Source organism: Syngnathus leptorhynchus, chromosome 6 (assembly GCF_054491065.1).
Source record: "Syngnathus leptorhynchus isolate UIUO chromosome 6, UIUO_Slep, whole genome shotgun sequence".
NCBI lineage: Eukaryota > Metazoa > Chordata > Actinopteri > Syngnathiformes > Syngnathidae > Syngnathus > Syngnathus leptorhynchus.
In genome coordinates, this window is record NC_141200.1 from 9133572 (window position 1) to 9151316 (window position 17745).

Consider the following 17745-nt stretch of genomic DNA (forward strand, 5'->3'; position numbering starts at 1 on the left):
TTTGCACCAAGACTTACTAGCATTTTTATACATCTCAGTGCGGCCATTTTTTAATTGGGCTAAACTAAAAATGACATCACATTTGCTCGAGCGGATTTTGTATCAATCAAAATATCAATAAAAATATCATGTTTCTCATAACGGGGCCACTAGGAACATGTCAAAAAAAATTCTGGGAGTTGAATTCCGCTTTAAATCTTTTCACAATATTGACAACCCGAAACAATAATTTGATGTACCCACATATGTAACCCGATTACTGTGCTTTCAAGATCATTTTTATCGTCTCTTGAAGAAACATACATGCTACAGTGAACCGCTTATTCTCACGATGGATATTTTTGAATTAAGGTCATTTCTTTAGCTGTATTTTGCTTGATAACAAAGGCCTTTCAGTCTTTTGTGTATGAGCTATTATAGTACACCCACGTGAGCTCCGCATTTTTTAGAATCAGTTCAAAATTGAAACAATTTAGCCATGAGGCATATAGATAAAATAGATAGATAAAATATCCTTGAAATGCAAAACGGCCTCATTACCGAAGCTCGGTTTGAGTCTGTGCCTGCCTTTTTTTCAATAAACACACTCATTACTCTGAAATGAATGAGCAGCAACATCAATTTTAAAGTTTATTTTTTCTCATAGTGCATACAAATTTAATTAATTAGAGTGAATTATTCTCTGGGTGCACAAACTGGCTCGCTGCACCGCCATTTAAATAGCAATCCGTCGAATGACAGACGGCCTCCCGAAACATGCCCCATCAGATTGGCTCGCACCTCAGACATAACTCTGCGAGACGATGAGGTATGTCTGACCTGTCCGATCCTCTTCATCATCACTCAGATCAATTGTCTTCATAGTCTCTTCCATCACGCTCCTTTCTCACAATGATAGACTTGTAGCAGAGGGAAAATGAGCTTGGGGTGTTGCAGACACTCAACTCACAATTCCCCAAGACCACTCGCCTGACTAAATCCCTCCAAGTATTTGATGGATGACTCTGCAACCCACACGTGTCGTTGCTCCTTTACTGCCGGATCAAGTAACCATTCAACTTGTGGTCCCAGAACCACAAAGCCTCGGTCAATCTATCTATTACTTTCCTCATATCTGTTTTAGCTTGTAACATCAAAAACTAAAGTCATTTAGGTGTAAAAAGCTGATTACTTGCACTCAGGACAAGATAAGACGAGCGCAAAGGTTTCATAGCCATACTGTTGGGAATTAGCACCATCTGGCTCTCGAGTTTACAAAGAGTGATACCCGAAACCTGGATTTAAGTGAATTGTTGGCTGCTGTAACAGTCACAGCTTTAGTTTAACATTCAGACTCATGAACCACAACCAAGGATAACCCTGCTTCTTGTTCAAATCAGATTCCAATTTAGTGGCGTGAATCATTGTGAATAATAAATCATCCATAGTCTTTGTTATATGGTTGAGATAAATTGCACAGCAGTTGTAGTCATAGGGAGACAACTTTATAAAGCCCTTCAAGCTTAGTTTACTTACAGTCAATGGCATGACTGTTAAACCACATGGTGGGAGTGGTCACAGGGTCAAGAGGACTTGGCTGACACTGGTTGTGATCAAATCTTTTAACCTGTGTGAACCCATCAGGAAACCCACAGGTCAGCTGATTGGTAAGGCCGATAGACTGAGCTCAAAGATGGAAAGGTTGCATCTGTAAAAATAGGTTCATTCATACCGCTGGTCAGATTTTTATTAACCATAATGATTGCAGCAACACAGTATGCAACTTTTTATAAACATTCCTGCTTGCCTTTTTTGGCCTAACTTCAAGTCAACCTCTTCAACTATTCTTGTGAATGATTGAACAATCACAAAGCAAACATGCTTCATTTTACAAACGAAGCCAGATAACTCTGGTTTAGGGGCCCATAAATGTTTTATTCTCCTCAGGCTACAATCACAGAACATTTATTTAGCCATCAAATTTAATCAGGGCAATCCTAACAAAAACTGGGTACCCACTGCGCGAATTCTGGAATGTTGTTTTGAAATTCAAACTGACACCCTACAATGAAAGTGAGTGCAACGGAATGCCAAATCAAATAATTCTCACACTGTTAAGAAAGACTTGACGTTCCTTCAGATGGTAAGGTTCCATTTAAGGCCTAGGGGCTGCATTTCAAACTGCCCACAGTAAAACAAACCTGGATGATCAGTCGGACCGACATTGCTACAAAGCGAACAAAGCAACACATTTGTCTAAGCAAGGCTCAAAAGTTTGAGTAGCTGTTGCTTTTTTGTTTGCTCATTTGCAATACAAATCATGATTTATTTTCATTTCAAAGACAGGTGATGTCTAGTTTTCAAATACTACATCTCACACTACTGACATTCAGATACACGCAAGTTTCTCTAAAGAACACAAACTTGTGGTAAATTTTGCTTCAATTAAATATAATCAATTTATATCCAGTTTGTATGGACGCCAACTTTTCCTAAGTGGCTTGAAAACTTAAAAGACAATACACAAAGCACAGAACCACACCAAAATGCTACAAAATTACACGCATTTCAAATGTAATCTTTTTGATGAAACAGACCAAAATATATTTGCACTGTCATGAATTTGACAGTGAAAACAGTTGCAGAAAACTGGTATAATTCAGCTCTGGCACTAATTTGTGCAGCTGCTTTGATTTAGTCGTAAGAAAAGTTTGCCACTTAATAAAAAACATTCTCATGATCAAACATGGCTGCACAGTCAGGATCATTAAACAAAAGAACACAATGACATTACAAAAAAACAATTGTTGCTTTGAGCACTTAACATTTTAAAACACTATTTTTTTTTCTTCAAACCACAGTAATTGTCTTTAACAAAAAGCGGACTGTTCACTATTATTATTTTCTCGCCATATTTATTTGTCCTGTGAGATCATAGAAAATGTAACCAAGCTGCAAATCAGCTAGTGATAAGATGCTGATGAAGGGGAGTGTTTTTGAGAAGTGTTTTATATTTTCTGCTACACTGACTGACTTTCATGATAAATTGCGGACTTTACAGAACCAAAAGCAAACAAAATGCATGGAAACGGACGAAGCCCCTGAGAGGACAATAAAAGTATACTGTTTATGTTTCTGCTTCCAAAAGACTGCTTTACCATGTTCCAAACTACATTGCGCTCTTTCCCTGCATGGTTCCACATCGTTACTAAGCCTTCGGGAGATGTTGTACTGCAGGTTTTACCACGCATGTAAGATCCTCAAAACCCGCACAAAGCAGCTCAACAAGGCCAGGCAGACAGATTATAGGGGGATGTCACATCCTGCATAGATAAAATTACTCCGCTGTGTCATGTAATGGTTGACCACTGTTTTTAGTGACACCAGAACATTTGTTGTTTATTAAGCTGACCAGCAATACATATGAGACTCATCATCAAACCATTATAGGATCATAAAAGTAATGCCTCGAGAGCTTTAATTTGTAGTTCTCAGTCTGAGATGGCAAATCAAAAGTGGCCACAGACAAAAAAACAAACAAAAATTGATGACACAAAATCAGCCTTAAGATCAAAATGAAGAAACGTTTCTAGTTGTGGTAGCAGAGCTCTTTGTGAGCTGACAGGACTGCATGCCACCTTGGCCACCCACCAAGACATGATAACTTACTTCTACACGCAATCTGCGGATTGGAGAAAAGCTCCCAGATGCTCTGGCATCATGATTTGCGATGTCTCCTCATGGTGTTGCTCTTTTTTAGCAAGGGGCGGGGGGACTTCTGGGGCCATGGAGGAGTATGGCAATAACATAGGAATATGATACAGTAGTAAAATAAAATGTTTTAGTAATCAAGTGCTAGATGTGCTGTGCAGTGCTTGCTGGAGAGCTGTATCATATTTCATCAAGCTTCATGTGGTGTTATTATCATTTTGTCACTGTACGTGTTTCTGTGCTTGGATTTGTACTTAATGTCACAATTTGAATTTGATGAAGCTGCCTATTCTGGAAAATATTTTCTTATTCCATCTGAAGTGCTGTGATACAATTTAGAAGCATCCCTAAAAATATGAAGCCAATGTCAGGTCCACTCAAATAGAAGTAATTCTAAAAACAAATTTGTTTGTGTGTTTTTCTATTGGGTATACAAATCTATATAAATACAACAGTGCTTTTTAATATATTACATGATTAGGTCACATTGTTTGTTGGCACTTGGCCCCAGATTCACCAGTCCCATTATGAGTTATATGTTTCTTTTTTTACAAGATCAAAAGTTGATCACAGAAAAAGAAAACTTTAAGCAAGGCTACAGAAAATTCATTCCACTTCAACTTTATTGCCCGATTGTGGAGGAGGATTCTTTCCACTACTTATGTGTAGACGAGCCCCGTGTGGTTTTGTTTTACCGCTGTGATAATCAGTCCAATGTGCACAATAAAGACATGAGCACTGAGTGAAGGCCAGCGATCGTGTCCACACATTTAAATTAATATTAACTGAGAAATAAGTGGAAGCAAGCAACTAAAGCATATGAAAGAAACAACTGTGAGAGATGGCTGCATTTATTCAATCGTTGTTCGCATTTGATGCAAAGGTTATTATAATTCTGTCTCGTAAATGTCAATAAAGCAGGCTACAGGTGGTTGAGAAGAACGATTTATAGATACGAACCCTACAGTCATCTGAAGGCAGGAAGGCGGAAACACTAATGGATCTGCAGCCATGATTTGCGGCACTAAATATTACCATGACATCACTCACGGTCCTGTCACTTTTTTTCATGCCTGAGTGCACAAGAAAATGATCAGGTAGGCAACGGATTGTATTAGTTATTGCTTTCTCATGCTGAAATGTGCTTCTTTCTCAAAATAGGTTGTTAAGATTTAGGTTTAAATTGCGCACAACATTTTTGGACCCATTTGTTCTACACCTAGCGGGGGCCTGTTTGAATTCTGTACTGATGAGTCTTTGTACATTTCTCTGTACATCAGAGAATTTTGATGCTTGTTTTAACAAGAAAAAACACATCAGCAAGACGTATCTTTCATTGCTGTTCATGCAAATGTCCCCAGATTAAGAAGGAGACAAAAAAGATAGGGAACGGTTTATCATTTACAAATGATTTGGCAGGAATTTGGACAGTTTAATTATTGGCCATACTTCCGCCAAAACCACTTTAAGGTACATTTCAGGCTGAGCAGTGTCTTCTTAAACATTTCATCTCTGGTGTGTATATATCAAAGTTGAGCACATTGAGACATGTATTTATTAAGGCTTGCTTCATCGTCCTCATGCCGTCACATGTGAAAATCTCCGCCAAACTAGCACAAATTCACTCCAGCAGCTCGTTTTTTATTAGCATCCTTTTTTATCATTTATTCCCCTCTACTTTGCTGCAAGAGTCAACAATGCAGATAAGACCACCGCTGAGAAGTGCTGATGTCCTTTCCAACACCAGTCACACAGGGAATTCCTGCTGCACTGTTCCAGCACTGCAGCATAAAACCAACTTAATGAGGTAGCTGGAATGCTCAGCCTTCAGCAGCTACAGTATTCCAAACTGGATGAAAGTCATCCAATAAATTTAATATTTCTCAATCACAAACATTTTGATGGCAATTTATAGATCATGAGCGCTCACTTGTTTAAATTGTGATCCCCAACATATGTAGAGAATTAATCAATAAAGTTGGCTGTCAAAATTGCACGACTTCTGTAACTCAACTATAATAAGAGTCAAATTCAACACGTAACTGAATAGAACTCCCTGAGGACTAAGTTCATTAATCACATAAAACAAAATGAAGAAATATTACCAAAGAATAACAAGATTTCTTCAGGATGAACAAGGTGTGAGCAGTCTTACACTTTTATATAAACTAGTATTTTAGAATGTATTGCTGTCCAGACTGGACCATTTATAGCGAGACCCAAAAAGACACATTCTGTGAACTGTGTGCATATTACTTCTTCTATAAAGTCATCCAGGTCATTGTCATCTGCAAATGTTGAACTGAATTTGAATTGAGACAAATTTCCCATTGAAGTGTGCCTCAATTATAATAAAAGTAATTATAGTAATTGCTTCACTGATCATGATCCCCGGTGGAAGATTAACGATTTTAGGGATTTTACAAAAACTAGACAACCAGTGGATTAGTGCTGTGGGACATTGTTGACGTGGGACGTTACAATCTGTGACTGAGGTCTTGCATAACCCACTGCGATTGATTCTCAGACAGGCTTGCTATAAAAAGACTACAGCTGCAACAATGTGAATTATCTCCAGCTTTGTAATGTTTTTTTTTTAATCTTTCAGTCTTTTGTTTTCTATTTTGACCTTCTATTTGAAGTGGTAAAGTCGGGTGCATTGGCAAGTTGAAGTCACTTTCCACTGCAGTAGTTGCACTTGCTGCAGAGCTCTGACATACACAGATCCAAAGAGCCGACCTATCCACTGCCAGTGGAAATAATTCAGGATGAATTCATTGGAAAGAGACCCACTTCAATATCCATTCTGTACAAGCTAAGTCCACTTTTGTTTTTCCATTTATGAGTTTCCATTATGCACCCCCATCTTGCTCTCACGAACAGAAGCAGTGAAGTGTCTCTCCATGAAGGACGCAAGTGGCTGAGGGCAGGGGTCACTTGCTGAGCACGATCTATCACACTGGTAGAAGCCACCAGAGCCTGAAAGCCTCAGGTGAGAATATAATGCCCATGTGGGCTGTAGTTCTTTTTAAAATAAAAAATATTGTGCTTATCATTTTATCACAGATAAAAGTAGACAAGAGTAGTAAGTACTAAAGGGTAACATTCGGCGACTGTTCGGGACCATTTAACCCTGATGAAAAGGCAACATTCGATGCCTTTTCAAACACTTCCAATTGTTTGTCGCTCAGTGGGATACTGGAGGAGTTTAAGGCTGAGCACAAATGAAAGAATAATGGGTGATTTTGGATTTTCTTGGATTGACAAACATTTACTGCCTTAGAAACCAGGTAGTAGAAATAAGAGGAATATGCAAGGTCAAACTGTTAGCATCGTAAAACCCTGCAGGTAGCTCATAAATAACATGTCTAGCTTCATAACTGTATTTCAAGAGTAAAAAAAAGTTAACCACTGCTAAGGAAACGTAAAAACAAAACAACATTTTTTTACATGAAGCGTTCATGTTTGAACTTTACAAACTTAAAGCCAAGGTGCCAAAGCATTTCACAGATGCTTTTTGCATGTTTAAATGTTTCATAAGTGTCAAATGTAAACATTGTTATTAAAAGTGCAAGTTTGATCAGGTTATGTAACTCATTTTGCTTCTCTCATAACCCCCTTGTTAAGGCCAGTCCTCATATTTGCCAAAAGCCAAATAAAAAGCAACAAACACAGTATTAATCATAGAAAGCCAATGTGAAATTGATTATGGTCCCCCACAGCCCAAGTAACCTCTGTCTGTAACCAATCAGACAGATAAATTCACAAACACACACACATGCGCACACACACATTCATGCGCACACACACACATTCATGCACACACACGCCTCTAGCAGTGACCTTGTACTAACAACCAAAGTGTGAACAGAAAATGTGAGGTGTAAAAAGATAAAGCATGTCAGTTTGACATTCACTGAAGGCCAGCTGGATCTGGGCCCAGATTTAGAAGTTATTTTTTCAGAGTCTGGGTCAGCAGACAGACAAAAGTATTCTCAGACCAACTTCTCAGCTTTCTCTGATGATAAATGGAGAGTTCCACTAATAGATTTTTCTGCTGACATGATATCACCGGCATCGTTGTTCTTCATCCAGGTTCTACTTTCAAAGCATCAAATTTCACATATTATGTTTTCAAAGAGTTGTCATCATAGTTCATCACAAGAATGTCAGCCCCTCAGGCCTGCACTGTGCCTCACAAGGTTTCTTCAAGGAATTTAGGACAATGTGGGAAAACTCTACAAAACTTGACTCTTTGATTTCATATAAAATTGCAACAACACCAGACAAAAAGACTAAAACAGTAGAACGGTTTACTCAGAATTACACACCCAACTAGGTCTTGCTTTATCCATAATAAAAGTGTATGTGTAGGTTACCTTGCATTTTATCATAATTCATTGTCATCAACAAACCAAATACATTGCAATATGCAATGGCAAGAACATTGTATCATCTGAGTCAAAAGCGTCACTTCCAACATTTGGAAGGCATTTAAGTAAACAGGAAATAATCAAGGAAGTGCATGTTTTTCTACAAACACTTAATATGGTGCATTTATATATTATAAAGTCGTGGCTCGCAAGCAACTCAGCACATGGCTAAACTTTAATCCAGCACACTACCACATCCGCTTGATTTGATGACACACGGAGACTGCAAGTGTAGCGAAAGCAATAAAAGCTGAAGCCTTACACGGGTGACAGCAAGATGCTGGATATAAGTCACAAGAAAAGAGCAAATTACAAGCAATTACTACCTTATCAGACTGTCAGGTATCAGATATAAGGTTTGACTTTATTATTTTATTTACTTTACTATTTGTTTTCCCGCATGCCCCTTTTTGACAAAAAAGGCAATGGCTTTGACATGCAGTGTGAAAGGTGCTCTCAAATAATGCTCCAGAACAATTTCTATTACAGAAGCTACAATGGTCCAGTGAAAGATTTGCAGCTGATATAAACCACTACTGTAATTGACTGAGGGACATAATCAGATAAGCAGACCTCTTCTACCATTCGCAGAGTTAAATGTCAAGCTACTTCAGCTGAGTGAGGAGCAGTGTAATAAAAGACAGTGCCAAATCACTGCGGTCTGTCAGTCTCGCATATAGCCAGACGCTGCAGTCTGACCAGGAAAAAAAATAAAAAAATAATTCAATCCACTTAGGAGGCAAAAATAAAAGTCTGTAGTGAATCTTATTACTGGTCATAAATGTTACAATGCACTTTTGTCATTGATGCATTTGCTTTGAGAAATGTCTGGCCTACATGGAAGAAGACAGGCAGAAAAGAAAACCACTTTGGAGATGATGACAGCTCTCTGTTTAGACTTTTTTTTTTATATTTGTGATGTAGTAAAATAACGTGTTCTCATAATGACATATGTCAGTCAACACAACTTTAAGCAACCCAAACTCTCACAATTGATCTATAGCTCTCGCTATACACAATGAGAAGCAGTTTTTTTTTCCCCCAAAAGTATCTGACAAGCCACAGATCGTTCCTCTCAAAGCAACATACACAATGTAAGCTATAGCATCACTTTTTCTCTGCACCATTTCTTTTTTGCTGAAGACATTTAATGGCCACCAAATATGGACACTATGACACGCACAACCAAGGTAAAAACAGTCATAGTGACACTGTCACAATCTCTCCTGTTGTTGTAAACATGCCATGTGGCATTGCTTTAAGTGGAAACGCTCGCAACTGCAACACAATCTTTTAGTCAAACTCAAAAGTCAATATCAGTGCAATAAGACAGCATGGTGAGATTTAAACGATCAATCTGACTCTGGGGACACCCTGTCAAATGATTGATCCACAATGGCAAAAAATACACACACAAGGGTCTGATCTGCTCCAGAAATAAAACAGTGGGTTTCTTTTTTTCAGGAAATGTTGAGAAAATTCAGTAAGACTTTATTTGAATTGCAACTAATAAGAAAAAGGCTGTCTGTGTGTGCAGTTCAAAGTAGAACGTCCTACTGAGGACACACAAAGTCAGATAACACTTCAATAATGAAGGTCATCAGGAAGCGTCTTTGTTTCCACACTATGCAAAACACTGAAACGTTAAATGTTCATTTTTTTTCCAGCTAAAACATTTCCTCTTTGGTAATCTCTGCTGGGTGCCTTCCAGTTTGTGTTCTTTTCTTACGCATGCCAGATGTGTGCATTTATTATGTAGCAGCTCTTCAAAAACACCTTGGTGGCATTTATGCACACGCCCCAATGAATTTTGTTACGATGTGCAGCAAAGCGTAGCCATCTTAGACAGACAACAGTAAATACTTGTGACAGGTGCTGCAGTGACAATAGTGGCGTGATATTCTGGTGTTTCAAAATAAAATCATTTATTTTTCACTGGCCTATCATTTTAAGCAATCGCTGTATTGGAATGTTATTATTTCTCAAGAGATTACACACGAATCACTTCATTAATCACTAGAATAATGCTGTCATGAGTCATTTTAACAAAACACAGTTTCACAGTAATCAGGGCATGGAAGTTATGCCTTTAAATAGATGACGGGTTAATCTACTAGTCATGTCTCAAGAAAAAACAAAACAAAATATATGACTGAGCACAGTCAGACGTATTGGAGCTAAATAGGACTTGACCAATCTGGAGGCACCGATATGAAACATTAGTTCAATTCTAAGATTGTAGATGTAACCAGTCAAATAGTATTAATAAGCCGCTTGAATGATGAAATAAAAAAGTCCATACCATTATGATATCATGTTAAGTGCTTGAAAATTAAACAAAAAAAGTACATTTCAATTTATTTAATTTTGTTTGGAATTCCCTGCCTTCTTGTACCTACATGAACAACCCCCAATTTTGAATTTTATAAAAATATTTTTACTTAAGGGTTTACAGCATGTCGACAGTTGTGATTTGTATTGCGAAAACAGCAATGTTTAAATATTGATATGTTTTCCTGACATTTGTGTTTTGTTGCAGTCTTCAGTTTGTTTTAGCTAGAGAGCAAAGTTCCTTTGATCCCACAAAACAGATCATTGGAAAGGCCAGAATGAAATCGCAATCACATTGTGTGGTCCCAATTCTGTTTCATACCTAGACAAGTGTGTTTCTTTTTGTACGGTACTACTTGATTGTGAAATCAGACTTTGTGAATAAGCAACGTTACAAAGGGAGAACATGTTTACCTTATAGAGAAGAAGGAGAATCTGTCGCAGTTTGAGCCTGTTCAAGACGCAGATGTCATAAAGCGCCGATAAGGCCAGCACGGTCACTCCCAGCTCCTTCCACAGCATGCTGCACACAGCACAACCCAAACTGCCAAGGAACCAAGCTAGAAGCTGCAGTGCTCCAGCGTCGCCCTGCAGTTTACAGTAACGAATGTAACATAGCAGGGACAGCAAGAAGAAGAAGGCGGCTCCTTCATCGGCGCGCCCCACGACACCTGCCACCGCCTCGGTGTGGATGGGGTGAGAGGCAAAGAGCAGGCCAGCTAGGAGGCACCATAAGCCTCCTCCGAGGAGCAGGCGAGCCAGCCGTGTAAAAAGGCCAGTCACCGCCCCGTGGAGAGCCACATTCACCAGGTGGTAACCCCAAGGATCCAGTCCACCAGCAGCATGATTTAGGCGGAAGGAGAGGGTGCAGAGTGGGCGGTAAGACTTGTGGCTCCCACTGTGCGTGAGCAATGTGCCCCAGAAGTCATCATAAAAGATATTTGTCCACGGCGTTTCTGAGAGCAGGTCCTGATTGGTCTTGATTGCACGGCTGAGGAGAAAGAGAGAGAGGGAAGAAAAAATGGTTTAAAATCAACTTTGTGCTAAAATAAGTGATGCGGTCCACACTGTGGACGGGTAAATTACATTTATATTATATGCAATGTTGAACCTTGACATGTATGTCAGTTCAATTAAAGTCAAACTGCTTTACCGCCAGGCAACTTTATTGGCCTGACATTTTCAATTTATAGAGCTCTCAAAACGGTTAAACGCATCTTCCTGTGGATTCTCCAAGGGTGCACTACAGACTAAAAGACTATTAAAGAAAAAAGCAGCATGTTCTAACGGGTGAAGGAGTGGGTCAGGAAGCTTTCACAAACAAAAACTCACCAAGGTTGCGCCTCAAATTCTAGACAGCTTTGCCACTCCAGCCACAGCACTTACAGCGGTGCACTTTGGGATTTGGCAAGAGCGCCACACCCACGACCACAAACAAATACAAGCACACAGTAGGGAAATGCCACAATGGCAGGAATCAGTTTTATAGAGAAGATGATGTGGTGATGGTCAACAGTTATTTTCCTGCCAAATGCAGAGGATTACATGTTTAAAAAGCTGCAATGGAATGATATACACACTTGAAGGCAATTCTAAACAAAAGGGTAAACCCAAACATGTACTTTAAGCTTCTATCAACAGGCAAGGATGCTAAATAAGGAGCCAGTTTGACTTTTCCTCTGTTAGGGATGAACCTCTTTGACCTGATTCAAAGATGGTACATCAGCCACAAGCTGTGTGAGTGTCAGTGGACTGGAAAAGGGTGGGGGTAAATCAGCAGGGGTCAGGCGAGGGAAACAGAAAGGCACAGCAGGAGTCCTTCCATTTTTATTCCATCTTCCTTGACAAACAGTGCAGTGTCTGACAGGTGACCTCTGCTTCCCTGGAACATGGCAGCTCAGATGATTTCAAAGCATCAGAATGAGCCTCCTCAAAGGGAAGGTAGTGCACTCGAGCTTAACACGAGTGTTATAATTAGGTGGGACAGATGGGACATGACAAGTGAGAGCAAGCCAAGAGCACCTGATCGGGCTTGTAATGTGCACCAGAGACCCTCGCAATTAACAATGTCAATTAGCTCAAAGATTCAATTCATCATGGAAAACATGAAACTACATGCACATTAGCCCCATTTTTAACAGAGCAACCATTTATATTGGCTTAATGTACATGGTAGAACACACCCATGCATGCACTCATATAAAACAAAAACAATCCCCTTCCACTGAGGGGATTTTAAACATAATACTTAATTTGGGCTGCAACCGGCACGTCTCCCACATTACAATGCCAGAAGGTTTCTGAGAAGCTAGTTGTGAAGCGGCGAGACTTGTACTAACCATCAAAGCATAAAAAGTCTTAAATTAACCAAGTAGAAGCTTGTACTTGATGATGAATCAAAAGGAAGTAAAGACCACCGTGCCTCAAGATGTTGGAAAGGGGAGTAGAATTAGTCAGGGGAGATGTAATGGAAATGTCTTGAATGTCATCACATAAGCTTCCACCAGAATACTCAAAAGCTCACGACACCACAATATGACTAATATATGCCAGGGTATTTTCTCCAGCCCATTTGTCAAGAGAAATCTTTATTTCGCTGCAAGATGCTCACATAAGAGGCAATACGATTCAATTACATCTTAAGGCCGTTTCAGAGTCAGACCTGGACTCTTTCCATTGCGCAGCACAGAGAAGCCAGTGAGTTATGTATTGCCACAAAACCTCACTGCATTTTCTGGCAACAAAGTAAAGACAAAAGCCCATGCCAGTGTGTCAAAACCCAATTGTGTTTATAGCTTTGGCTTCCCGAGTCATCTTGCATGAGGTACAAGTCTTAGATTGGCTCTTTACTTACACTATATTGCGCTGGCGAGCACCTGTGTCTAACAGAAATAGAAGACCAGACCTTGGAGAGGAACACAGTAGTAACCTCAGAACCAACATTGCAACAATATCTCTAGATGAGTCACAACACTTTGCAGTGCAACACAAATCACTAAACGGCTGGTAGCTAAGCAGAAATTGATGATCAGGCCGTGCTCTTCTACCGTAAAGGCCCAGATGGGGAAAGCGATTGACTCTCAGCTACAGAGACTTGTGCACTAATCGGCTGAAGCTAGGAGAAGCACTGTTGATAAGTTCTCCACTGAAGAAATTGTTTATGAAAAGAGAGGATGTAGGTGGGAAATCAATTGGAGGTCTGCCAACTGTGCCTGAGTCACCACCCATCTTTAATATTTGAAAAGCATAATAAATGCCCAGTGTCAGCTCATTCACTGAAGGTTTCCGTAAAGCTCCTTTGGTCTAATGCTTATCTAAGCTAAATCTTAATTTTAACACAATGTTTGAAATGAGTCTATGGCAATTTTGTGCGCCAATTTTATTTCTGTCTCGTGGATTTGAGATCGTCTGAGTTTTTTCTTTCAAACAACACAATAACCATTAGGTCTTGTTGCAAAACTGTGCCCAATTGGTCCAGGAATTTACATGTCCAAATCTTAGAGCATCATCCACTCGAGGATATTTGCATTGATCCACTGGAACCATCATACACAGATGCACTCGCGCACAACATTTCATGGCACAGGAGACACAAAAACTACGGGATACAGAGACACGGTGTCTCGGGCTGCTGTCTGGCATCTGCGGTCAGGCTCTGGGAGCACAAAGGACGGGCACGACATGAATGCTGATCTCTGCCTAAAAAGCAGTAACCAACCAGTTTGGCAGAGCAGGATTTAATACTGGCAGTCCAACATTGCATCCCATGGTGCAGTGTTGCCTGGGACACAAAACCTGATTGATTCTCTGACATCCAGCAGGAGTCTTAAATTCACTGCACTTTTTGAAAAAAGAAACATCAGCAAGTCAAAAGTGAAGCAGACTTTTAATACTTTGATAACTAAAATAAAACTACAAGAATCCAAAAACATCAGCATTTGTGTGAGCTCTGTTTCATTTCACTTGGTGACCTCATACTGTTCTTCCAGCTTTTCTGGAATAAAGATAAAGATTAACATTATGCTTGATCACTGTTCAAGGTGAAATTATAGAGAATAAATCAAAGTTTTCACAGTTAAAGTATAGTTTTAGATGTAGGACCCAATTACATTGGTGTGCTGTGCAGAGCGGAGGAGGGTGATATATACTCTGAATATTGCATCCAATAAATCAGTCAACAGGACCATGCGTGGCATTGGCTCTTGTGCAAACAAGCACTCGCATGCACGTTAACACACTCACACACACATTTTCAGTGGCATGCCTGCAGGCTAATCTCACAAACAGCTCCGTGTTATTGAACAACTCATGCACCTCCACTCAGTAAAAAACTGTTTGGTCAAACAGTAAGGAAAAAACACCCGACTGAATATGAACTTTCAGATCTAACAAGACTCACAAAGCTCTGAGTCCATCTCTCAAGTGGATGACTGGAAATACATTCAGAGATCTATTTAGAAAGGTACTATTATAATTTGTGTATTAATTCAGATTAGGCTGCAAAGCTAATGCATAGTAAATAAAACCTCTGCCCTGTAAATCAGGCGTTATTTGTAACTGTGTACGTCTGTGTGATGGTTTCATTTTCTTCAAGGTCAAACAATTCATCCATTTGTACCGCTTATCTTGTTCAGTGCTGTGGGGAGTTTGGAGCTTATCTAAGATGACTTCAAGCGAAAGGCAGACTACACCGGCGTGGACTGGTTACCAGTCAACCGCTGCGCACATATCGAGACGACAACCTCTACAGTACAGTGGACTCTACATACTCGCGGTAAAGAAATAATGATTTACAGATTATTTATTTTTTACTTACATTTTTTTCAGGGGACGGGGCGAGGAAAAAAAGTACAGAACATAAGGCCATGAAAGGTTTCAAGGGTTATCTGCTTTAATGGAGCACCCTCCCTTGATTAATGGGTTTAAAAAAATACTCTACAATTTAAGCATTATGCATTAAATGATTTTGATCAGCACCAGCTTAAATTTAAAATACAAATTTAAAAATAGATTTAGTCCTCAAGATTATACCTTTGTCCAGACCTGCGTCATCATTTTAGTGTGTGTGTGTGTGTGTGCGTGCGTGTGTGTGTGTGTGTGTGTGTGTAATCCTACTTACTAAAGAGAAGCATCAAGAAAAGATGACCTCCTTGACAGAAGTAACAACATCTAATTTCTCAGTCTCAATTAGTTATTTCTCAGTCTCAATTCGCCATTTTTAGCATTCAAATAGAAAATTGAACAAAATAGGATTCATTGAGTAAACCTCACGGCCCAACATGAAGAGGCTTTTTGTTACAAATGACTTCTACTTTTATGTTTACCCCCAGCCTGACCCATGTCTAATCCTTTGGTAATATTCCAGGCTCTGTTAGAAGTACCACTAAACAATCAGCCCTCTCACAACAGGAGGGTTTTTTGTCTTGGTCTGACCTTTTCGGGTGCACGCTAATAAATTTGTTTGATTTGTTCCTCCTCACGTATTTAAGCTTGTCTTTCTGATGGCAAGGGATGTTGGTGTAAAGGAAGCATGCACCGCTCTGTGGTCAAGGAAATTTTTCCTCACTTGCCCATCACTGCGCTGGTAATGTATTCTGGTTTGACCCAAAAAGGGGTTCAACAAGCAACCCCCACAAGATGGAGGGACGAGCTGAGTGGGATGGAATGTCCATACAAAGAGGCTACAAATAAGTGAATGGATTGTTTAGTCCAGCCTTTTTGTCATCCTTATTCCCAAAGCTTTTACCATAAGGAGACTCAAGGCAGGACTGAAGAGTGATCTTAAATCACAGCGCATCAGCAAAGTGGCCAGTCTCTTACTGATGTTTATTGTATGGGGGCTTAAGTGCCCAAAGAATCTTTGAGAATGCCAGTTGAGCGGAAAAGAGAAGTCATCTTTAGTGCATGCTCCATCTTGAAACACAGCATTCGAAACATCTGTCATTTTATGAAAATAATTCTCTTCAGTTGAATGATAAAGAAGCTACCTTAATTGCAGAATACAATTGGGTGCCTGACTCCTGGCAACCTATGTTTTGGTGAAAATTCTGAAAAGTCATGTGCAAAATATACCGGCGGCATGAAGGCCACCCTAAACAACCACAGACAACGAAGAAGCATGGGCTCTTTGGTAAGCACATTCTTCAGCCATCCCACCATTAAGAGCAGATCTCTTTTAGCTCACCCCTTACCACCACGAGGCTTCCAGCAGAACACAGCGTGTAAGCTTATTTAGTGAAATGGGACACGCATGCATATACAAAGAAGCATCACATTAATGAATGGCAGCATTCGAGGATGCAGCTCTGAGTGATCTCATTAGATACTATCACAACAGGCCAGTGTTCTTGTGTCACTCTAAAGTCTGGCTCACTCCCCATTTGGGCTCCACTTCTAGCCCTTAATTGAAGGCACATGTAGCCTGCCCGCATACGAGTGTGAGGAGTGTTGCTGATGGAGCTCTGGTCTTCCTTCGGGGCCTTCTATGACAGACTGGACTAATGCAACACTGAGGGCTGATATTGCTGCCTCATTAACTCCCGCTTGCTCTGAGATACACTGGACTGATTTGAACTGGAGGGTACAATGACAATATGATGTTTATATTTCAAACAGGAATGATGGATCGGTGAGAGAGATTTCTAATAGGCAAATATCGGGGTAAGATTGTACCAACACCGAAAGAGGTCTGTGATGAAGAACATTACAGATTCTTGAGGCTATAATAAACTCGTTTCGGTGAACTGGAAGCCGTCTGTTAATGTAGAGAAGGCTCTGTCTTCCCACTTGACCAGAATAAACAGGAAATGTACTCAAACAGCTTTTTCATTTTTTAAATGGGTTCCATTTCCCATGAGGGGCTAATTACCATTTTTTTGCAAAGAGGACCATTTTTACATGTTGAATCTTACAGCAGCCAAATCACAGCATCTGTTCTAAAGCAAGTGATTGTTCTACATTCACAGGAACTACTGTACTTGTGGCTCATTGAGGTTGGAAATATCTAACACGCTTATCAGACTTAACTGAAAATATGATAACGTCGTATCTTAACATTATTGAATTCTTGTCCAGGTCCAAGAATTTCTCAGAATTGGCACTGGCATTTGGAATCATAATGATGAATCAAGTTGGTGTGCCCGGCGAGTCGGATAGCTGGAGACAGACACCTTCTGCTTCATGATCAAACTGTATCGTTATCAACTGATGCTATGTGAGTCAATACATTGTAGTTCTACACATTTGGGTTTTGGGAAAAGAACATTGCTAACTATAATATGATGCCAGGAAA

The 17745-nt window shown here is 39.8% G+C and overlaps 1 protein-coding gene across 1 annotated transcript in view; it reads right to left on the reverse strand.

Annotated features, from left to right (window-relative positions):
• The window catches only part of tmtc2b (transmembrane O-mannosyltransferase targeting cadherins 2b), a 62135-nt gene that overhangs the window by 23725 nt on the left and 20665 nt on the right, over positions 1-17745 (reverse strand). The window contains exon 2 of the mRNA XM_085915047.1: positions 10869-11445. Coding sequence (XP_085771173.1) covers positions 10869-11445 — 577 coding nt within the window. The remainder of the gene's footprint in view (positions 1-10868; positions 11446-17745) is intronic.